The following is a 24,862-nucleotide window of genomic DNA, read 5'->3' as shown; positions in this document are numbered from 1 at the left end:
TTTTCTAGAAGACATCTCCCAGTTGATCTTTGACTTTCTTCACACTGGAAAATCTAACTCATATCTTAAAAGAAAACCTTTTTGGGACTACTTTTATAAAAGTGGATGGATGAATTTGTATCAGCCTTCACTGGGATTCCCAAAATCCTTGTAGAAATGCAGAGAAACCTGTGCGAACATTTCCAACTGCAGGCATAAAATGTAATCAACTTGTCTAAATGCCTCCTGGGCTGTTAGGTAAACTCCAGACATTGATGAAATCATTTGAAAAAGTCTGGCCACAGGCAGTGTTTGCAAACTTCCCAGTATCCCCTTGTCCCAAGCCTGCTCTCCCAAGATCTTCTTTGTCCTCTGGTCATAGTGGTTGCCACCCAGAATCTCTCTTCCTCTGGTCAGATCTGTGAGAACCTGGGAGGTGTAAGAGGGTTAGAGTTCCGATTAGCCATACTGTGTGGGCACAGGCAAGGAGAGGTGAATAATTATGTCAAAGGGCTTCCCTGGTAGTCTGAGCAAAGAAAGAAACAGATTGGTGATGAGACACTAGACTGCTTCATTTGTTGAAATAAGTAAAAGTATGAATGGCTTGCATAACATCAGCAGGGACACAAAGATGACCTTAAGAGTTAAGTCACTGTCCCAGTTAGCAACTCTTGCTGGCCCTTGGTGAAGACCACACTCAGGAGACACCTTGATGGAGTCTCAGTGTCAAGTGTCCTGAGTGTGCACAGTGGCACTTGAGTCTGGAGACCAGACAGTCAGAGAAGCTCACAAACAGCCACTACCTGGTATATTTTAAATTAATAAATTAGTGGTGGAATCCCACAGCGAACATTGATGAGATAAAAGGCATTTGGAGAAGCTGGCCCTTGCCACCTGACTCTAGCTTCCCATGGGTGGGCATTATCACTAATGTCCCGTGCATTCTCTCGGGCAGCATACAGATCTGACATGTAAGTGTGCGTAACTGCTAACGAGTTGCAAAATGCTCTAACCACTGCTCAGCACCGTGTTTTTCTCACTGCCTAGTAATGGTTCTTTATGGAACTACTTTTTTTTCAACAGCCACAGAGAATACCATTTGGGTGTGCTAAGGGCTTTTAAGACAGCCTTCTCTTGGGGAATATTTGGGTCATTTAAAGCAATTGGTATTATTATAATCATAGCTGCAACTAACAAATACCCATGGCAAAGGTCATTTCCCATCTGGGTCTTTGACAGAAACTAAGGAGCAACACCTTTGGGTGGGAGCTTGGGCCTCATTCAGTGAACATCTAGAAAAGTGATTGGCGGGAAGGTGAAGGTCAGGCTGGTTAAGGCACAGTGATAGACTAAAAGATGTTGGTGTGACCCTCGCCACCCCCCTCTGTGGTCCTGGCTCCCAGAACCTGGAATCTATGAAAATAGAGCATTCAGCAGGCAGAAGCCTGACTCCAAGCTGATGCCGAGATGGGCAGGCTGCCCCACAGGGCTCTGGAGATCTGATATACCCCCAAAACTGGACAGGGAGTGTCAGTGAGCAAGGGAGAAGGTATGTAGGAGGCAGGCATTAGCAGCAAATGCGTGGAGAGATGGATACCTGGCTTAGACCCTGGAGACCAGCAATCTAGATAGAAGCTTGGGACAGGCTCTGAGGTGGTTTGAAAGGAAATGGTCCCCAAAAGAAGTGTCACTATTAGGTGTAGCCTTGCTGGAGTAGGTGTGGTCTTGTTGGAGGAAGTGTGTCACTGTGGAGGCGAGCTTTGAGGTCTCCTATTCTCAAGCTTCTCCCAGCGTCACAGTTTACATCCTGTTGTTGGCAAGATGTAGAACTCTCAGCTCCTTCTCCAGCACCATGTCTTCACACCACCATGTCCCACCATGCCGATCATGGACTGAACCTCTAAACTGTAAGCAAGCCACCCCAATTAAATGTTTTCCTTTATTATAAGAGTTACCTTGGACACGGTGTCTCTTCACAGCAGTTGAAGCCCTAAGTCAGGCACTTAGCTTGGGAGCTATATTAGTCATTTGTTTCATTGCTCTGACAAAACAGCTGACAAAAGCAACTTCAGGAAGGAAAGACTTATTTCTGCTCACGGGTTTAGGGTAGCCCATCACTGTGGAGAAGGCACGGTGGCAGGAGCAGGACACAGCTGTGGTCCCCTTGTGGTAGCACTCAGGAAGCAGCAAGAGAGGAATGCTGATGCCCAGCTGGCTCTCTCCTTTTTAGTCAGTACAGGGTCCCAGCACAAGGAATGAACTGTCTTCATGTAGAATGGATGTTCCCTCCTGAGTTAACACAATCTCGATACAGACATGCCCAGAGATGTGTCTCCTAGATAGTTCTAAATCCCATCAAGTTGACAATCGACATTAACCATCGTGGGGCAAAGTAGGGGTCCTGGGCCAGCAAGCAAGACCCCCTAAGGCTCAGATTTGAGGACTGAGGGAGAGAAACAGAGCAGAAAGAAGACACGCGGCTCTGGTGAGCGTGTCTATATGAAGTCTCATCAGGTTAGAGGGGAAGAAGTGGGCAGGACAGGCAGTCTCTCCAGATTGCTGTGAAATCATCAGTAAATCCATGGAGGCCTGTGCCTGTGTTCAGCCATCCTTTATGAACATACAGTGCCTGGTGAGGTTCCCACTGTACTTATGGGTGAAGTTGGTGCAGCCATGGTTAGGCGGAAATACATCAATGAGCAGTCTTTATTGTGGAACCTGGGGGAAAGGTCAGGAGACAGTCCTGAAGTGGCCTGTTCTAGCCAGGAGGAGCTTAGTTCTAGGGAACTAGGAGATATGAGTAGAAGGTGCCTGGATGGATGGCTGCACATTTGGGGAAGGAAGACGAACCTTCTGACGACTTAACTGCTTGTAATTCCATTCATTCTCGTGGCCTTGTGAGTGATTCCAGTGATTTAAAGAATGTTGCTGAGCCCATGATCAGCTGTCCTATCACAGCATTAACCACCACTTGGGGGAAGGCATTATGAAAGAGGAGCCCATTGAAGTGACAAGCCACTTTGAAGACTCCATGAGAAAATAGTACATTTGAACTCCAAACCTGGCACCTGCCACAGCCCCAAAGTGACTCCCCAGAATTCTGGATTTACAGGACATTAATAGACATTTTCCCCAAAATGAAACAAAGACAGGGCTGGCATTCCACATAGCCCAGCACTCTGGAGGCTGTGGCAAGAGGACCTTATGTTTGAGGATAGCCTAGATCGAGACAATGGCTCAAAAACCAAATGAATAAATAAGTAAATCAACAAATCAGAAAGGTCCTACATTGAATGTGTTCTGGGAATAATTCTTGGGCTACAGGACTGCCCAGCCCCTTCCTGCTGTCCCTGCAGCGCCAGCCTCTTTCATGAAACACCTGTCCCCTCATCAATCTTGCCAGCTGCACTGCCCACTCCCGAGGGGCAAGTTCAGCACCACCTGCTTTGAGGCTTTTGCTATTAACCAATTAACTAATGAACTGATCTAATGAGTTTGGTCACCCACTCAGCAAACGGGGACAGCTCCATGCCCAGCACAAGGCACAGCGCCAGGCTGCAGGGCTGTTTCTTAGTCAGAACAACTTCTCTGAAAGGACAGGAGCCCACTCAATACAGCGTAGGCAAAAGAGAAGACACGGACATCATGACAGCCGTAATCACTCCACAGAACTCCACAGAAAATCACTGTCTCCTAGGCCTGGGTGAGGAACCAGCACTGCCCGTCTTGCCTCGACCCCACCCCTCCAAGTGGCATCATCTCCTCCCTGCATGTTCTGAGACTCTCTGCTTTCGTAGACTTCAACCGTCCAGATCATTCCTTCCATCTCCCCATTGCTCTGTTCCAAAACTCCAAGGGCTCCCAGGACCTGTTCCCGCTGCCACTGCCCGGTGTTCTCTGAGAGGACTGGGGATCAGGAATAGGGGCCTTTGCTTCTGGTGCCAGAACAGCGCTCCTCCCTTGGGAGATTCAGGCAATGGGTGACAGACACAAGAACCAACTGAGGAGCCTTCAAAAACACCAGTGTCAAGCTGTAGTGATAGCTCAGTGAGAGGACCTGAGTTTGACCCTCATACCTCATCTACAAAAGCATGGTAACACAGGCTCACAATCCCAGTGCTGGGGTGACAGTGACGGGGATTCCTGGAGCCCACAGGCTAGCTACCCCAGCTTACTTGGTAAATTCCAGGCACTTGAGAGATTTCTGTCTCCATAATCGTGTGTGATTCTGTGGAGTATGCGTCTCCCTCTCTCTTTCTCCCCCTGCCCCCCCCTCTCTCTCAACTGAACCAAACAAACAAAAACTCAGGACATACACACCCCTCTCGTTATCATGCTTAATGGGATGCCACTGTTATTTAAGTTCCCAGGTGACACTGATATGCAGCATGAGTTGACACTGTCTCAGAAAATAGTAAAAAACAATTAGAAAGTCATCAACATACAGGTTGAAGTGAATTGAGGCCATAGGAGCCACCTTATCCATAGTGAGGGACGTACACTGAGCAGGTGAGGCTCCAAAATCCTTCTCAGATCCAGAGATCTCAACAGGGCAAGGTGTTTTGTTTTTAATACTGGCACCAGGAACTTTAGAAAGTACTCATGGCCTGCCTGTTGTCACCGATAACCATGGGGTGGACTGGCTTCTGCTGGGGGCTGAATATTTGTGATTAGACTCAGGCAGAGAAGGGGATGTGAGCTTTGCTTTCACTATTTACACGTTGTGTGTAGTAGACTAGGTAGGACAGGTGCCCCCACCACCAACCAGTGAGGAGCCCAGGGTTCCATGAACGCTCGCTCACTCTTTTGAGCAGTGCAGCCAGACCAAGTGCCAGCTGCAGGGATTGCCACCTGTACATATGTCAGTTAGGTGACCAGTTGTTCCACTTTCCTCAAAACTGAACTGGTTAGCACATGCCATGTCCCCGAGAAATGCCTCTATCCTGTGTCCCCTTTTCCTGTCAGCTGGGAGGGACAGGCAACCAGGGAGAAGGCGAGCAGGTGGGACTCAAAGCCCCAGCCCACCCCCAGCTTCCAGGGACTCATGCCTTCCTCACCTGACTTCAACAGTGGACATTTGACACTGACACCAGGAATTTTGGGGACAGAGGAGTATCCTAGGATTGGGGGTGGGGAGCAAGAAAATAGATCCAAACCACATTGACCTTAAGAGCCACCTGCCAGGTGGAGAGGACGGAGAAGAGTGGGTGGCTAAGATAAGGGTAGGAACCAAGACCCACAGAGAATGAAAAGACCTAGACAGAGAGGCATGGAACGAACAGATATAAGATGTGATATCTTTCCCAGCTCAAAGTGCCAAGATGACGGTATGTGCAGAACTTTGGCTCATCCAAGCCAGAAACTTTGCTCACTGTGCAGGGTACAGTGACAGAAGACAGACTTACCTGAGTCGTCAGAGCTGCTGTGGCAAGCATCCCCTCTGCCTTCATCTTTTCTCCCTGTGGATGCAGTGAGGCAGTGGGAGAGTGTAGCTGCCCTCCAGGGGGTGGGGACCAGGAGACGATATGAGGGTTCCCCCAATGAGGGAGGTACAGAACGACTTTCAGTGTGTTCCTGTGCTCTTACTAGTCACCTATGAGATGGGCACTCCAAACCTCAATAATTGTGAACATTTAAGGCTGTCCCAAACTTAACTCCAGATTTCTAGACTGAGTCAGGGCCTGAAAGATAACCATATTTTTATCCCGCACCTTCAGCAGAGTATACCAGCCAAGAAGCTGTGCTGTCCAACAAGACTTCTAGGGGTGATTCTGTAAGAATAGTAAGAGTGAAAAGAGCAGCAAGCATGTCCTGGGGACTTGCTTGTGGGATGGCACCAGTGTAAGAGCTACAAAAGGAAGGCAGCCTCTTTATGCCCATGCATAGATGAAGAAACAGGGATAAAAGCCACTGATTAATGCTCAAGGTTATCTGTCTAGTAAGACATGCCAGCTTAGCATTTATCAAAAAACACAAGCCTCCACCCCAGCTTTTCAAATGCTCTCATCCAAATACATAAGACTATGAACTGCCCCTTCATTTCTCCTCTCTAAGTGAATAGAGCCATTTCTTTAAAAGAAAATACAGAGGCTGGGAATGTGGATCAGGATGGATCAGTGAGTAAAATGCTTGCTGTCCAAGCATGAGAACCTGAATTTGGATCCTCAGGACCCATGAAAAAGCCTGGTGGCCTGTGACTAATCCAAGCACTAGGGAGGTAGGAAATGGGAAGATCCCTTAAGTTTGCTAACCAGCCAACACAGCCAATCACTGAGCTTTGATTTCAGTAAACCTCTCAAAACTTAAGGTGGAGAACAATTGACCAAGACAGTCAACATCTGGCCTACACACAAATTGCTAACATATATACACACTCAAACACATGAACCTGTACACACAAATAAATAAATAAATAAATAAATAAATAAATGGGAAAAAGTTCTTCCAAGTGCAATTTTCATCCTCCTTTGACTCCACACAGAGGAGGCTGGAGTAAATGTCCCGGTCCCCTTTCCTTTGCCATGCTGTCCCAGCTAGGGCTGCTCCTTGTGCAGAGGTAGATGAGTGATGCACTCCTTGACCCAGACTAGCTGTGAAGCCATGCTATTCCAACCCTGTCTCTTACATGTTCTCATTCTCCTAAGTCCCAGATCAACAGGACACCAGGCCCTGTCACAGCCAAAGCCTCACATCTGTGGGAGGTGAGAAACAGTTAAGCCAGAGTGACATGTGACATCCACAGTTAGCAGCAGGGTTTCCCAAGCTCAAGCAAGGTGCCCACACCATTTTTACCAGCCAAGGACTGCAAAGAGCCACTCTGTGGTGCGGGAAGATGTTTCCACCATCCTTGGGTGCCTGTGCCAAATTGTAGAGGAGTCTTCCATCTGGAGGAACTTCTCACCGGGAGCCTCTTCTGAAGGCCAAGGTTGTCCTCAGGGCTGCAGAGTGCAACGGGAGCCCAGATGGTAGCTTATGTGGGTTTTACTATGAAACTCTTCGATGTTTGCAAACACCTGAACTTCACCATAAGACTCTGGAAGGGAGAAAGAGACAGCAACGGCCAAGGCTTTCTCAGCTTGGGTACCTCAGGGTCCCAATAACCTGCAAAAAGGGAGTTCCTCCTCTATCCCCTTTCCTCTAAGTCCTTGCCTTCCTTCTTCTCAGACCCAGAGACATTCATCATCATGGCTGTTCTCACACCTCTACAAAACCTTCCCTTCCTCTTACTCCAGTGGCAGAGCCCACTTCCCCAGAAGGCTGGCACAGAGAAAAATCCCTTCACCTTCCATGTCCATCCCTGGACCCTGCATATTTGGAGGAACCTGCATTGCTGATAATAAAATATCAGGGCCAGACCCCAGCTAATTAATGGCAACAAACTTATGGTCTTGCCTATGGGGGCTTTGCTATACTTAGCACTGTGGCAGGCATGGGGCATGTGCTCAGCAGAGTTGTGTCAGGTCATTATCAATGTGAGCTGAAAAAGGAACCACAGCATGCCTGGTGCCTTACAGAAATCACAGAGGCAGGGTAGCGTGGAGCCTTCCTTTTGTCATTCACCCTCTCCTTCGGCCATTTATTCTTCACGGGCTGAAAACACTCCAGACCATTCAGGCCCAGGCCCCAGCCTTGAGAAGTCGAAGGCCCCTGGGCCAGTGCATCTCTGAGGCTCCAACATTGGAGAGGAAAAGTAAGGAAAAGGAAACCCATACCTAGCAATCTGCATCCAAGTGGCAAAGAGCAGGCCCCAAGCAGGAGATGTGTCAACTGGCCCCTCTGCTCTCCACTCCCTCCGTTTCTCTAAGTGTCTGGGTCGTCATCTGGAAAGCAGATCATGCCTGTAGTACTTGGTGGATATGGGACAAAACAAGATAGATCATTTGCGATGAACATTTACAGGCTCCTTTGCTCTCCCTGGATAGGAAAGGAGCTAAGTGGCCACCTGCAGCTCCTTTTAACCTGCTTCCTTCCCACAGGGCTGGTGCCCACTGGAGCTTCCCTTCAGTTGTTCGAGGCAGAGCTGACATTTCACGTTACAGGCCCAGTTATCTGTTTCCTAGGAAACAAGGGATAATGCTAACTCTGCAACAAGTCTTCCCTCCACCTCCTAACACACACACACACACACACACACACACACACACACACACACACACACACACACACGTCTATCAGCCAGAATGGCAATTAAAAATAAAGTACAAGTCAGTCTCTAAAATTGATTTACATATCTTCACCTTGTGTTGCAGCTTCCTGCCACCTGGAGACCTAAGGACTGAAGCACAGGCACCCTGAATAGCACACCCTCCAAGGGGCAGGCCTCAGCCCCTATTTACAACCTACCCTGCTTCTTTCCGAGAGACAGAACAGGCGGTCCCCCACTTGGGGTTTTCCCTCCCTCTGAATGACTTCCCTTCACCTTCTTTCCCCACCTCAAGGCTGTCCCAGAGCCCCATATTCTGCATGCCCATCTCCCACTCATTCTGCCACCTAAGCTAGCCACAGACTCCTGTCTATGGCACTAAATCAGAGACATCACAGTCACCCCTCTCCTCTCGCCTGTGTTCACCGCCCCCAAGCTCGGGCCCACGAGTACCCTCTGCCTTTTGTCCACCTCCACTGTGTATCTCCTCTACTTCCAGCAGGCCATGGGCTCCAGGTACCAGTTCTCCGGCTGGCTTGAGAGAGAAGCAAGACCCAGGACGCATCCTCTGAGAAGTTCCTCTTCATCTCCCTGGGTGGGATCGGTGTCGGGCTTCCTCTGTTCTCCACAGTCCCTTTCATCTCTGGCATAGACGCGATCATGACTTTCATTACTATACACACTCATGCCATCCTTACTTCGTACCAGGGGTTGTTCAATTTATGGGTATTTAACCCCCACAACAACCCTATAGGTGTGCGTCTCTTATCTGGCTCCTCAGCTTCGTAGAGCCCTCAGGGAGGCAGCCCCACCGTTGACTCAGCTTTAAGTCAGTCTCCTGAGCCCAGCATAGAAGTGGTTGACAGTGAGATTTCCTGGGGACTGTGCCATTGATTCGATTCCATCACCCCAGCATCTAGATGAGTGCTTAGTCAGTTTTCGGGGAGTAATTAAAGGCATGCTGCATTGAACTGGTACCTAGTTCCCCACAGAGATGCTCTCTTGGTGTGTTTCCCCTGCTGTCCATCCAGAGTGCCTGATGGTTTCAAACTGGCTTTTTTTTTAATTGGTTGGCAAATAAGGCTTTGTGGGGTTTGCTTCCTTATCACATCCTAAGCATAGGATTTGTTACATCACACAAAAGCCTTTTCGACTGAGCACTTGAAACTCCTAAATAGGATGGCATTCCATCCTGCAGCAGGCACTCGGCACTGTGGCAGGGAGGGCATGGGGTTTGTGGACATCCTGATAACTGCAGGTGCCTGTGTCTTCTTCTCGGTGCAGCATTACTTCACAGTGAACTTCACCCATGACAACCAGAAGGCACTAGAACTGAGGACCGAGGATGCAAAGGACTGTGACGAGTGGGTGGCAGCAATTGCTCATGCCAGGTAGGTCTCGCCCTGCTAAACTGTGTAAGGAGAAGCAGCCAGACCAAGCAAACTTGTGCAAGTTCAAGACTGAGGACAAGGATGTGGGAAAGGAGGAGAGGGAGTGTACATGTTGAAAGTCTTGGATGCCCCAGAGAACAAGAGCTCTGCAGAATCCCGTCCCGTTCTAACCACACAGTCCCATCTCTGACATGTGACCAATCTGATATGTGACCATGAATTAGCCCCATCTTTTTTCCTAACTAAAACTAGCCATGCCCTGGCAGAGCTAAGCACTGTCAAGGGTAGCACCATCCAGCTGGCCCTTTAGACAGCTGATCTCATGGACCTAGTAAATAATGAGGCGTTATTGTGTCTACCTGCCTATAAAATGTGAACTTCTGAGGTAAGGAACAATGTGTGACTGCATTCTCAATGACTGGTAGCCAATGGGCCCCCAGACTGATAGCTGGGAATCCAGCATTGGACCAACTCAGACCCCCCTGAACACGGGTCTCAGTTAGAAGCCCTGGGCAGTCTAAGGGCCCTTTGACAGTGGAACTAGGATGTATCCCTGGTGCATGAAAGGACTTTGGGAGCACATTCCCCATGAGGGAGTAGTGGGGCCTAGTCCCTATTCCAAATGACTTGACAGATTTTGTTGACCCCTCCTGGAAGGTACCACCCTCCCTATGGAGTGTGTGGGGGAATAGGATGGGAGGGTGATCAAGGGCATGGGAGGGAGGGAGAAAGGAAGGGAAAGGGAACTAGAATCGATATTTAAATAAGAAAAAAAAATATATATATATACATATATAGAAAAGGATCCTGCAAGAATTAGAATCATAAAAAAAAGCATAGAGTGTCCAGCAGATGTGAGTGGGAAGAATGTAAAGGTAAATGGAAGGGTGGAGGGTTTAAATGAGTAATTAATGCAAAATTAGTAATAGGTGAATGAAGGATAAAATGATATGGATGTATAAAGTATATGTGGAGAATGGAAGGATAGATGGATAGATGGATCTTGTGGGCCTTGAAACTCACTTGCCCAGAAAGCTATATTGTGACCCAAGCAATAGCCTCAGCCCTAAGAACATGCCATCTCCATTTCTGTCCACAAGAATCATCAAGTCTTAGCTACAGAGAACAAGTTCTACTAGGAAAGGCAATAGACACAGACCCAGAGCAAAGCGCTAAGGAGCTGAAGGTGGCTGCCATACAAGTATTCCCCACAAAAAATATCACAGTTTGGTGAGTGACATTGTGTCCATCTTCAGGGAAATGGGGGTAGAAGTAGGGTACCAGTAGGCCTGAGTGGATGATGGGAATGAAGATTTAACAGGCTTAAATAGGAACATCTCAACAACACCTCCCTTCCTCCCTTCCTTTCTCCCTCCCTCCCTCCCTCTCTTTCAGAAAAAAAAAATCAAAAACAAAAAACTAACCCTCTTATTTAAAGCACTGATACATGGAAGATAATTTATAGACTAACAAGGAAATAAAGTTTAGATGTTAAAAAGCAGATGAGGGCTGGTGAGATAGCTCACCAGATAAAGACACATCCCACCAAGCCTGAGGACTTCAAATTCAATCACTGGGATCCACTTAGTGGAAGGGGAAAGAGAATGCTGTCCTCTATCGCCCACAGGTAAACACACACACAAATGAAGCAGACAACTGGCTGTCATGAGATCATAAGTGACCTCAGATTTCCTGTTGAGATGCTTGGCCTTTCTTCTGTGAACCATGGGAGCCACTGAAGGTCTTACACCAGACGAGTAACATGACCAGAACTAGGATTTAGACTAGGAATCCTGGGTTGTTCAAGATGAAACTGAGCAAAGAAAAGCCTAGGCTCAAGGACAGCAATTGGACCTCAATCTCCCGGCATCAAAGGAGAACCAATAATGAGCAGGGTTTGGTTTTGAGATCAAAACATTTCATTTGAAGATCAAATTTGAAAATGTATTTACATGAAGGAACTTCATAAGTACTTAAGCACTAGAGAGGTTTCCTTTTGCATTTGTTTATTTACTTTGTGGGGATCACACATGCCACAGCATACATGTGGAGGTCAGAGGACAACTTACAGGAGTTGGTTCTCTCTTTCCAACATATGGGATCCAGGGTTCAAACCCAGGTGCCTTTTACCTGTTGAGCTGTCCTTTGGGCACTGCATTAGAACTCCGAATCATTATTCATCAACACAAACAATTTCTTTTTTTTTTATGCATATAGAGTATTTTTTATTTAATTTTATATAACAAAGTCCAATTAAATGAAAACAAACATTTATACACAATATTTGGGAATTTGGGCGTCGTTCTTTCCAAACTACTTCCTGCTGGTAAGGGGCGCTGTCTAGGGGGATTCGAAGAAGATTCAGATATCCTAGCTGTAGTCTGTAGGGCTGTTTTGTCCAGCTGTTTGGAATGTAGGATCAGCTTGTACTCTGTTTCAGGCGGTCTGGTGTGATCAAACCACATTAGTCTGGAAGGAATCCACATCTTTTCATTTTCTGTGGAAACAAAAATAGAAATACTTTTCCCCAGTAACTTGTTCTTCAACTTAAATTTTGGAGTCAAAGCGTTTTTTTTTTTTTTATTATTATTATTTTACATGTCGATCCCAGTTCCCTCTCCCTCCCTCCCTCCCTCCCCCCAAGCCCTCCCTCCCTCCTTCCCTCCCTTTTGCCCTCTCTACCCTCTCCCATGCACTCTAAACACCCTCCCCTCCCAACCCCCCACCACAATACAATATGTAGGGGAATGCCATCCAGTTGGGGTCATGTAGATCTGACAGGTCCTGTGAAGTAGGGACTAGGGCTTCTCTCCTATCTCTAGAATAAGGCAGTTATCCCTCCATGGGGGATATGTTTGCAAAGTCCTTTTGTGTACCAGGGATACATCCTGGCTCCACTGTCTGAGGTCTCAGACTGCTCAGACCTTCTGGCTGAGACCCATATTCAGGGGGTCCGAGTCAGACCCCTGTTGGCTTCCCAGCTATCAGTCTAGTGGCCCTTAGCTCCTCCTTGTTCAGGTAAGCTGTCTCTATGTACTTCTACCGCATGGTCTTGTCCTCTCCATCTGCTTCTGGGTTCTAGTTTGACTCAGTGTTTATGTATGGGTGTTTGCTCCTGTTTTCAACAGGCATTAGTTGAGGACTCCATGGAGAAGTTAGTTGTTGATCTCACTCTCCGGGAAGGGCATTTATGATAGCCTTTCCACGGAAGCTGAGATTGTTAGTTGGGAGCAGTCTTGTAGTTCCCTCGACCTTTCTTAACACAAACAATTTCTACAGACAGTGCAATCACAGTGTCTGTATGGTAGGTGGACAAAATGATGAAAACTGACAATACCAAATGCTGGTGAAAAGCTGGGAGTACTCAGGCAACACCAGAGGGGTGGAAAGCAGGACAACCAAACTGGTACATGACCAGGCACACGCTTGCTGTATGTTCTGCTTTCTGTTAGTTCCATTCTTTGGTATCTGTCCATGAGGAATGAGAAATGACCACAAAGAGTCTCCTATGTAAATGCCCTTCACAGCTTTATGCAAACTGTCAGCCATGATGTCTATATATAAACAATCCTCTGGTGCGTCCATGAAATGGAATATTGCTGGGAAATAAACATGAATCAACTACAGCTATGCACAACAAGATGGATGGCTTTCAAAATCAATATGCTGAGTAGATAAAGGAAGAAATATGTGCTATATGCTTTCAGTTATATGAAATCCTAGACGAGACAAAACTAAACAGGGTGATGGAAACAGGAACAGCAATTGCTTCTGGGGTGGGAATAGAGTGGGGAGTGCTTCCTGGGTGTTAGAAATGATCTTTGCCTTGATTAAGGGTTCATGGTTTTCTGCCACACTGTTACTGGTGTTTGGGAGCTGGGCGGTTACATCCAGGTTCTTAGTATCTTATTCAGAGAACCAAAAGGTTCACACAAAACTGTAAAAGTAGCAAAGCAGTAGACTAGGTCAGATACTCTGTCAAGAGTGACAGCCTACCCTGAGAGCGAAAGCACTCAAGGCCCAATTATTGTTTAGCACTTCCTTTTATGGAGTTCAAATAAAGGACGAGGTTTTGCTGCTTAAGGGTGTGGGTGGTTTTGTCTTGATTGATATATTAAGTTATATATGTCTTTTCTACTGCACATGTCCTTTCCCATAACTCATCTGCATGCCCAATTATGTATAGTCATAAGATGGCAAATACGGAGTTTTTCCCTAAAAGTTCACATTAAGAATGCAGTTCGCCTTGTTGCAAGTGCACCCAAAAGTAGTTCAGGCCAGACTGACCCTCCTACTCTACACTAGAACATAATGAGGGTATAACTGAATGGAATCTAAGTTTGATGAAAAGGAGAAATAATACTGCATTCTTCAGAGAGGATGTGCATGCAAACCAGTACAGATAGGAGTCGTAGGTTACTAACAGGTTGCCAGGTGAGTTCCCTAGAAGTTGCGTGTGTGAGTGAGTATGTGCAAGCATGAGCTCGTGCATTCATGCATGCATGTGGTATGAAAGTAAGAATTTCAGGCAACCAAGTGCATTATTAAAAAAGAGGTGTAGGGATATCCCAAGCCAAGTGGAGTCCCAAGTTGCTAAACTATTTCCTTTGCTTGTCTTCCCAACATTGTGACATTAGAATCTGTGCCTTCCACAATATATGTATTGAACCTCACTTTTTAAAAAAATGAATGGCGAATCTTATAATGTTTCCATTTTCTGCTGCTGCATAACAAATCCCCACAGACTTGTTAGCTCTAAATACCCTTTCATTGATTTTGTGGGTCTGTGGATCAGAAGCCCAGGCTCAACTGAGCTTTGTGCCCAGCACCTTGTGAAGCTGAAATCAAGGTCAGGTCATTGAACCATGAGCTTTGTTCAGCCTCAGCTGAGGGTGAGGTGGAGGGAGAGAGAGAGAGAGAGAGAGAGAGAGAGAACATATATACATGTACATGTGTCGATATGTATGTGTTGCAAGAACTTCCTTGAGAAGTAAAATATGTTCACCTTGCCTCTGTAAAGTCCCAACCAGAAAAGCAAAGGCCTAGGAAATGAGTAAATTTCTTGGGCTCAGTTACAGAGCGGTGAGGAATTATGGCAGCATTGTAAAGTACCCACACTGGAAAGTCTTCACCTGTATAGATTATGACTTTCCCTTAGCCACATAGACGAAGCCCCCTCCTGTCAACTTTCCCCAGACAATATACTCTAACACCTTCCCACACCCAAAGGCCACATGCAAAAAAATGGCCAGGAGGATGGTATCTCTGGTGAAGATTCAATGACCTCCCCACCCTTCCTTCCATGAGGAAATGTCAACTTGGGAGACCACGTTCTACAACAGTGTTGTGTGCCTGTACGCACATGTGCGTGTGTATGCTGCAGTAACAACTGGCTCTCTGCCACAGCCATATTGAGTGTGAAGTATTTTTACATATTCTCAATTTAGTTTTTATTTACATATACCTAATAGAAACATTCTGTGTGTAAAAATAAGCACTGTGGTGTATTAATACCATATAGAGACACAATGTTCTTTCACACTGTATGGATCACAGTCGAATATTATGGGATGCCTCTGTAGTGTATGTGCATAGTCCTTTATAAGATAAAGCAGCCAGCGCACTTCATACCCAGCATAGTGTGTGTGTGTGTGTGTGTGTGTGTGTGTGTGTGTTAGTTAATGTTTTCATTGCTGTGAGGGGACACCATGACCACAGAAACTCTCCTTTTCTTTTCATATATATATATATATATATATATGTACGTACGTATGTATATATATATTTATGTATATATATATTTATTTATATTTATATTTCAATCCTCCCTCTGGGTATTTCTTTTTTTTTTTTTTTCCTACATTCCAATCCCACTTCTCCCTCCCTCCTCTCCTCCTGCTCCCTCAACTTCCACGTCCCCACCCCCGCCACCTCCTATCTGCCCCTCAGAGAGGGTAAGGCCTCCCCTAGGAAGTCTACTAAGTGTGTCCCATCATCTCATTGAGGCAGGACCAAGGCACCACCGCCCTCCCTACCCCATGTCTAGGCTGAGCTAGGTATCTCCATATAAAATGGCTCCACTAGGTCAGTTTGTGCGTTAGTGTTAGATCTTGGACCCACTACTGGTGGCCTCATATTGTCCCAGCCTCACCATTATGTATCAAAGGAGTCTAGTTTGGTCTTGTGCAGGTTTGCCAATTGTCAGACCTGAGTCAGTGATCTCCCTCTAACTTAGGTCAGCTGTTTCTCTGGGTTTCCCCATCATAGTCTTGACTTCTTCGTTCATATTTTCACTCCTTCCTCACTTCGATTGCACTCCAGGAGCTTGGCCCATGGGTTAGTTGTGGATTTCTGCATCTACTTCCATTCTGGAAGAGGGTTCTAGCTTCTCTGGGGTTGTGGATTGTAGGCTCGTTATCTTTTGCACATACCCAGCATTTTAGTGAGAGCTAGATGCCAGGCCAGGGGGCAGAGAGACTGAAATGCACTCCCAGGCCCTAGGGTTGACTCCACCTTCAGCTTGGACACCGACTAACTGTTGTTCTAAGAACATCACCGCTTCCCCCCCCACCCCGGACCTCCATGTCTTTGTCAAGTAAGACATGCAGTCAACCATTCATGACTCCCGAGTTTCCTTCTAGCTCTGAAAGTCTAAGAATTCATAAAGACAGGGCACACACCAGGAGTGGCTCAGTCAGTCTGCACTGGAAGGAGGAAGGCGAGAGGAAGGAGAAAGAAAGTAAATGATGGGATGTCAGGTAGATAGAAAGGGAAGAAAGCAATGTTGTTGATTTGTTTAGTTTTTTTTATATTGTCTTATTTTTCATTACTGTTACCAAATACCTGAAATAATCAGGCTAAAGAAAGAAAAACCTGCTTTGGCCCCTGGTTTCAGGCCCCAGTGTGACGGGTGTGGCAGAGGGAAACGGTTCCCCTCGCAGCATCAAGAAGCAGGGAGAAGAAGCAAGCCTTGAGGACAAGATATACCCTTCAAGACACACTCGGCAGCCACCACTTCGTCCAATTAGACCAAACCTTCCAGTTTCTGCTGCAGCTTCTGCTACCTATCTACAGTCCATTTAATAATGATTTCATAAGGGTCGGTCCTCTGATTAGGTCAGAGCCCTCGTGATTCCTCCCCAAAGCCCATCTAATGGCCACCAAGCCTGTTAACACCAGCCCATGAGGAAGATTCCAGACTAAAGTATAATATTCCTCCCTAGGCCCCAAAAGGCCCATGGCCACCTCACACTGTAAAAATCTATTTACTATGTCTCCAAAGGTCCCCACTCTTAACAGACCCAGAATTTCTCAAAAGGCCAAGTCTAAACTCTTCAATGACTCAAGGCAGCAGTCACTATGAACACCTATAAAATAAAAAAGGAAGGCAAGGGCTTCTAACATACAGTGATAAGACCCTCCCCCTTTTCCAAAGACAGACATGGAAACATAGAAAGAGGAATGAAACCAACACACAGCCAGAAACATTAAACCATGTAGCTCCATGTCTGGGTATCCAGCTCATGTCATGAACATACCCAGGATCTGGGGCATGGTATGAGCACCAATAGGCTTGCAAAGTCCCACCCCTATAGTCTTTTCTGGCTGTAGCTTATATTGTTACCATCTAGGGGTCTTGATCAGATTCATTTCTTTTGTCAGTTAAAGGATTAAAATGCAGGGAAAAAAAATCTCCATCAGAACAGGTAGTCTCAGGGGAATTTTCTGACCCTGGTAGTAGAAACTGGAAGGTTAAGTCCAAGTGGAGGAAATGGGTAGCTGAGCAGTAAAGGGTGTTACTATTAGAGGCAGTCTGGAAAGGTTTTAATCAGAGGTGAAGAAATGTACAGACAGCAAACACACAGGGGAAAGACCCTCTCTCAGAGTAGAGAGAGGAAGCTGTACTTCGGCTTCCCCTTGAGGGCTGGGATGGTTTACAGTCCCTTCCCTAGCATAGGGTTGCTCAATTTAAAGAAAGAAAGGATGGCTGATTGTCCTACAGCTGCAGCACAAACATGTCCTGATGTAGCTTGGGACTCCTTGAGCCAGTCCATCAGCAGAGGAGCCCTACTGACAGGACAAAAAGCCTTTTGTCAGGTGTCTGCCTTAAGTCAGGAGGTGAAAAAGAAGCCAGCCATCTTGGAAGGTCACCATCTTTATTACCTAGCCATGGCCCCTCTCCCTCTCCGTATGCCTCAGGCAGTCTATCAAGTCCTAGTTCCTCAATGTGACTTCTCAGAAGCCTCTGTTCACTTCCTAAAACTCTTCTTGTCAGGTGGCCCCCATTCTTGGTATCCTGAACCTCCTAAGAGCTCCAAGGGCTTCATCTTCAACTCTCACAACTTCACCCTCTCAAGAATCACCCACAGGGACTCTGGCCCTCCCATACTGCCGAGCTTCCCAGGCCTTCTTTTGAAATCTTGGTGGACCCACAACTCTTATATCCTGTATGCTTTTAAAACCAGTATCCTATGGCTAACACCAAATTCAGCCACTGGCTCCAGCAGCAGCCATATCCACTTGGCTTACACCTGCAGCTGCCTCTGAGTACTTAGTGGCTTGATGCAAGGAAGGACTTCCATAGGTTCACTATGACTTCTCAAAGCAAAGTCTTTCAAATATCCTTGAGCTTGTAATGGGTGGAATCTGGCGTGTGTGTGTGTGTGTGTGTGTGTGTGTGTGTGTGTGTGTGTGTGTGTGTGTGTGGTCTCTCACTGGATGGGAACTCTCAGAGAAGGCTAGATCTGCCTACTTCTACCTCCCCAGTGCTGGGATTAAATGCACACACCATCATGGCCTGTTTTATTATTTTTTTTTAATTTGGGTTTTGTAGATTGAACTACATTCATCATGCTTGTGTGGCAGGTGCTCCCCTGACTGAGCCATCCCCCTGTCCAGCAGCCTCTACAATAGTGCTAATCTCTGCATCAGCCCTGCTGTGCTTATTTTCTGACATGTGAAACTTCATATCCAAAGCATGAGAGGAGAGGGGGACGAATGGAAGGGGGAGAGAGCAAGGAAGGAGAAAGGGAGGGGAGAATAGGAAGGGAAGGAAAAGGGGGGAGCAAAGGGGGAAGGAAAGAAGTGTGGGGTGATGGGAGAAGAAAGGAGAAAAGGACGCGGAGGATAAAGGGGAGGGGGAACTGGAAGATAACCTGCAGATGCGACCTCCTGAAGCACGGGGGCGTCTGTCATTAGCACAACTAGACTAATGAAGATGCTGTGCTTCGCACCCCTGTGTGCAGGGCCAAGATGGTGTGAAAACAGGCCTTGCTCTCAATTGAATTTTGCTTGCAAGTGAAGACAATTAAGTATCTTAGGAAGCTGAAAAGCCCTTAGAATCTGTTCATTTTCACAAGAAAAGTGCCCAGACTGCCATTTTTTCTCCTAGTGTTATATTGGAACAGCATCTCTCACAGCCCATTACCTAAGAGTGCGCTGAGAACAGAGATCAGTTCTCTGGACGACAGTCCTTCCCCAGATCCCTCCTTGTCACAGCTGTGCTGAGCCTGCTGGAGCAAGCTTTCCTGCTCTACCCTCCACCCCCAGGGTATCTACCCTCCCACCCCCAGGGTATCTACCCTCCCACCCCCAGGGTATAGCTGCATCCAGCCACGCCCCCCATGGCATCTTCTGGCATCGTCAGAGAATAGGGCCCTCTGTAGCTACCCTCTTTACTTCAGCACATTGGCACAGTCCCTCTTTATTGCAAGGCTGCTTCCATCACGTATAGGGCGTGGGTTCGCATCCCACTTCTGACACCAGATATAGACACACAGATTAAGATACACGGGATGAGGTTAATATATGGGAGAAGTCACTTACACAAAAAAAACCCATGACCCACAACTTCCCGCTCAAAGGATCCACGCCCAGGCTGCTCTCCATGACCTGACTGGAATCCGGAGAAAGAGCACTGGGGTCTGCGACCCCAGAGACTTTGTGAGCTCATGTGGCAGGCTTCTGAAGCTGAGACAAAGACCTCCCTCACCAGCCAGCTGTGTACAGGACTGCATGGCAGTACTGGCAGAAGCTGGCAGACTAAAATAATCTCACATTCCATCTGTCTCACCAGTAGGAGAGAGTGGGTGACCCCAGAGCAGGAGCCAGCTGGAATGGGTGCCAAGAGCCCAATGCTGTGCTGATGGGGTGAAGAAAATGCTAGGTGGCACTGGGTGAGCAGCCCGTTCAATAAACCACGCTGAGCAAATGGGAAAGAAGGTGACAGATACCTGAGGGCAGCCTTAAGAAGGAAAGTTTATTTCGGTCACAGTTTCTGCAGCTCTGGTCCTCCATTGGCTCTGTTATTGACTGTGGTCGGGTAGACCATCGTGATGTGACCTTATGGCAGAATGAAGCCGCTCATTCCCTGGCAACCAGAGGCATTGCTGGACCTCCAGCGATGGGGCGGTGCCACTCACATTTAAAACAAGTCCTCCAAGCCCTTCTTGAACCATTTCTGGAAATTCACTCCACAAACACACTGAATGTGTTTCCTAACATCATATCCATCTCAGTCCAATCACTCTGACAGAACCAGTAGAGCTAGGAAGGCTGAAGGGCAGCTTGGTTTGTTCTAAAGGGGTAGGAATTGAGCCTTTTCTGGATGCTGGGATGCAGTGTGATGGAGCGGAGGCAGTTTGCTCTGAAGGAGACCCTGCAGAGGGATTTGATGGGTCTTGCCAATCAAAGGATGGGAAGAAGAGCCCCTCACTACAGCTAAGAAAGGAGACATAGACCTTACTGAATAAGGAGAGGGCAGGAATACAGAGGAATGGGTGGGGGTAAGAGAGAAAAAGGCAAAGGAGTGGCTCTGAGGCAATAGTGTGTTGAATCAGGAAGAAGAATCTGAGAAACAGTGAGGGAGATAGACCCAGACCTCATCATCCCTGAGAACTCCAACTTTTCCTTCCAAGGCCCTGCCCTTTCCCGACCTTGACCCCATCTGAATAGACACCTCACTCTGAGATATTGGAGTCCTGTTTTCCAAGCCCCTCTACATGGGATCAGATTTTTTCTCAGCTTTGATGCACTCCAGCAGTCTTGTTCATACTACGGAGTAGCATGGAGAATCCCGCACCGGGAACACAGGGGACCAGGGTCTCTCTTCAGGGAATTGATGGCCTTAGGCAAGCTACTTCTTACCTCATTTCGCTCTGCCACTCTGTTCATCCGTGTGCTGCATGTAACTTAGGAATCTGGTAAGATGCCTTCTCCCGCCTTCTCCCCCACTTTGCCTACCCTTTAGGATTGTTACTGATCTGGTGCCACCTAAGCATCTCATATTATTATCAATTAATGCCAGCACAGCGCTCCTACCCAGGGCTTCCCAAAAATGAGTATGTACCCAAGGAACTGGGTTTGGAGTCAAAAGTCTCAGCTCCAACTTGAGGGTGTGTCACCTAGGACCTCCTGGAATTCTTCCCTGATCACAGTCCTTGCTGCTTGCCCTCTCCTTAGAAGCAAACACTAAGAACCTGTGACTCAGCACTTGACATTTCTATGTCCTGTGCAGTGTCTTCAGGCATCACCCAAACCAGCAATGAGATGCGGGTGCTTACTTGTCCTCTGTACATCCCACAAGGCCTGATGCGTGCATCTGTAGCCCCAGAAGTAGCCTAAGAAGAAGTGTGAAGTTAGGGAAGGCGGGGGTGGGGGTATGTTTCAAAATGTTTATCTACTTAGACAAAGCCCCAGAGGGAAAGAAAGAAAGAAATGGAGAGAGAGAGAGAATATATGGTATATAGAGAGAAACAGAGACAGAGAGACAGACATAAAGAGAGAGACAGAGACAGAAAGACAGCACAGCAGAGAGAGCCAGGCTAATAAAGCAACCAGAAGTCAGTGTGCAATGGGGTGTGTAGGGCCTAGAGACAGGGGCAGCATCTCACCTGCCGTGCACCTCTGTCCACAGCTACAGGACACTGGCCACGGAGCACGAGGCGCTCATGCAGAAGTACCTGCACCTGCTGCAGATAGTAGAGACAGAGAAGACGGTGGCCAAGCAGCTGCGACAGCAGATCGAGGATGGCGAGATCGAGATTGAGCGACTGAAGGCAGAGGTGACTACAAGCCAGGGGACCCCAGACCAGATTAAACCCCAGACTCCTCCACCTCTGTGTTTACCAAGTACCACCTGAAGTGTGTCCCCAGCTTCTTTGCTTCTGAGTTGTCTCATGTGATGCAGGGTCTTTGCTATGACCTAACCAGATGATAAAGATGAGTGAGATGTTTATGAACAAGTTATTAGAGGGTGCAAGGACACATTAACTGTCGCCATTGTTAGCCTCAGGCTCTGGAGTGCAATATCACCTGTAGCCATTTCTCTCTCTCTCTCTCTCTCTCTCTCTCTCTCTCTCTCTCTCTCTCTCTCTCTCTCTCTCTCTCTCTGTGCCTGCACCACATACACAAATGGCAAATCACAGCTTTCCTTGTGTATGGCCTCATAGGGCAGGAGTCCTGCAAACACCTCCTGGAGTCTAGCCACTCACTGTTTACCAAGGCCTTGGGTGACCCCAGAACTCCCCAATGGGAACCTGCACTTAGATACCATGCCAGGAGATGCCGTTGACTCCTGGGAGCATAGGTTCTCAGGCATCCCTCCTAGCAGCCCATGTGGTATCCAACACTCTCATAAGGTCATACCTACTCCAACAAGGCCATACCTCCTAACAGTGCTGCTCTGTATGGACCAAGCATTCAAACACATGACTATGAGGGATGTACCTGTCCAAACCTCCACAGCTAGTCTCTTGAATCTCTTGACTCAGCTTCCCAGGTGGTAGTACACACCGTAATCCCAGGTGATCCCTGTCTGTCCCAGAGTCCAACACCAGATAGCACTGGGATTTTCAGATGCTGTAGGCACAAAGGAGACATTATGGGCTTAGAAGAGACCAAAGGGAAGCAAGACAGGGAAAACTGAGTTACCATTGGTCATAGTCTAAGACTCCTAAACAACCCAAGCTCCTAACTCTCCTGAGCTGGGCTCCTAGCCTGATCCTTAAATAAGTCCTCTGGGCTCAGGGGATAAAGGCATCTGCCACCAAGCCTTGAGTTCAATCCCCAGGTCACATGTGGGAAGAAGAGGATGACCGGTGGAAGTTGTCCTTTGATTTCCAGAGGCATGCACACATGAGTGCACACAAACACAAATAAGTAAAATGAATGGACAAAGGAATTTTAAAGACTTTTAAGACTGATAGGACTATCTAAGCACTGAGCATCACAGCATAGTGTGAGATCTGGTTGTGCCTGTTTACTGCCCTGGTCCCCACGGATTGAATGTCCTATAAAAGGCCTATCAGATGTGCACTGCAATTTTTAATTGCTTTTTTAATTTTTTTGTTTATACTTATGTGTATGAGTGTTGCCTGTGTGTTTGTCTGTGCATGGTATCCAAGAAGGTCAAAAGAGGGCATCGGATTCCTGATTCTGAAGTTTTAGTGGGTATAAGTTACCCCATGGATGCTGGAAAATGAGCCCGGGTCCTCTGAAAGACTAGCTAGTGCTCTGAACCACTGAGCTAACCCTCCAGCCCCCATCATCAATTTTAAATGCAGACTAGCCCCCAAAAACCACCATCATCCACCACTCTCTGTGCAAGTATCAAAACTGGTGAAGAAAGCAGGATGGTGTGAAGAGAAAGACATTCACACATGAGGAATGTGTTGACCCAGCTACAGAAGACTGTCAGCTCATCTAGAACTCTTTGCTTCTTGCATGCCTCTCTCTCTCCCCCCCTCTCTCTCTCTCTCTCTCTCTCTCTCTCTCTCTCTCTCTCATTCTGTGTGTGGGGGGGGGAAGAGGTGTATGTACCACAAGCCTTTTAGACTACACACCAAAATATCGACCTTTTATTTCATCATGTAAATGTTCTGAAGTTAAGGACTGAAGGAAATACTCGGAAGTAGTACAGAGAGGGAGAAGAACGACCAGGCAAGCAGGACTCTCCACGGAACATTCCAGTTAGATGTTTCCAGACACTCTCCAAGTGAAGGCCAGCCAGGGTAATTTTAGCAGCCTAGGAGTCGAGAGCCTGCAACTGCTCACTCCACTTTCAAAGGCTTCAGTGGTTCATTTTTGAGAGCCATTCATCCTGAGGTTCAGCAAGTGGCCTTGAGGGCACACAGCCTCATGTTCTGAGGAGGGAGCAGCCTGCTGGCAGCTGTGTTTATAAAACTCCCTGAGCTTCTGCCTTTAGATATGCTGGGCTCAGTGACTGCTCTGGCTTCCTATGGTTGGGGGGTTTTGAGGTCACTGTTGCTCTGATCAGTTTTTGATTCACTTATTTTTACAGCTAACAAGGGCATGTTGCATGCTGGGTCCTGTGCTAGCCATCAGGAGCTGTAATGAATGAGACCACTCTAGTCACTCTGCAGAACTCTCAGCAAAGCAGGGAGAGAGAACAGGTGGCCTTTCTTCAATAGAAAGTCCTTTCTTTTTACTATGTGAGCCCCAGCACAAAATGATCACTGGCCTGTCCGCTGGGACAGTCTCAGACAGACTTACAATGTCCAGCTCCTAGGCACCAGCCCTTGGTCTTGTTCCTCTGTAACTCCCAAATAAGACAAACTGGGGTTGTTTTAGATATTCCGTGGGCTACCTTAGCTTTCCAGGCAAGTAGTTAAGCTCCAAAGAGAACTTTGATTCCAAAAAGTGCTTCAGGGTAACCCAGAGAGGAAAGAGGCCAGCCAACAGAGTCATACTCTGAGCCACCAGCTCTGATCTGATTTATCCCCCACGTGCTTTTGTTGGAAAGACAAAGGACAGGCCAGTATCTGCAAATGGGTGAGGGTTGCCTACCACAGAGGTACTTGTACGTACAAGTTCATTGCTGCTATAGTCACAATATCTGGGACATGAAGCCAGCAGGTGGATGCATAAAGAAAACAAGGTACATAACACATGTGGGAATTTAGGCAGACATAAAGAGAAATAAAATAATGACATTTGTGAGAAAATGGGTGGACCTGAGGATCACTGCATTACATGAAATAAGTCAGAAATAGAAAACTGCACATTTTCTCATATGTGGAATCTAGATTGAGGGTGTGTGTGTGTGTGTGTGTGTGTGTGTGTGTGTGTGTGTGTGTGTGTGTGTTGTGTCAGTTGTGAAGCTAAAAGGGAATCACAAGAGGGGAAGATGAGATCTTAAGGGATTGGGGGGAAGTGGGTGATGGATACATATGATAAAATGCAGAGAGGGGTATTAACTTGGAGAAAGAAAAGAAACAGCCTGAAGGGGTCAGGGGGTCATGGAAGGACAGGAAGAAGGGGATTATGAGAACAAAGGATAATGATGATGTGTGTGGAGAAAATTTGACACAGGCTACAAAAAGGATGAACC

The 24,862-nt window shown here is 47.1% G+C and overlaps 1 protein-coding gene across 1 annotated transcript in view; it reads left to right on the top strand.

Annotated features, from left to right (window-relative positions):
• Positions 1-24,862, top strand: part of Rasgrf1 (Ras protein specific guanine nucleotide releasing factor 1) — a 102,856-nt gene that overhangs the window by 8,703 nt on the left and 69,291 nt on the right. The window contains exons 2-3 of the mRNA XM_051207379.1: positions 9,407-9,513; positions 21,428-21,575. Of these exons, the coding sequence (XP_051063336.1) occupies positions 9,407-9,513; positions 21,428-21,575 (255 nt within the window). The remainder of the gene's footprint in view (positions 1-9,406; positions 9,514-21,427; positions 21,576-24,862) is intronic.

This window comes from Phodopus roborovskii, unplaced genomic scaffold (assembly GCF_943737965.1).
Source record: "Phodopus roborovskii unplaced genomic scaffold, PHOROB, whole genome shotgun sequence".
Taxonomy (NCBI): domain Eukaryota; kingdom Metazoa; phylum Chordata; class Mammalia; order Rodentia; family Cricetidae; genus Phodopus; species Phodopus roborovskii.
This window is presented reverse-complemented; position numbering and strand designations above follow the sequence as displayed.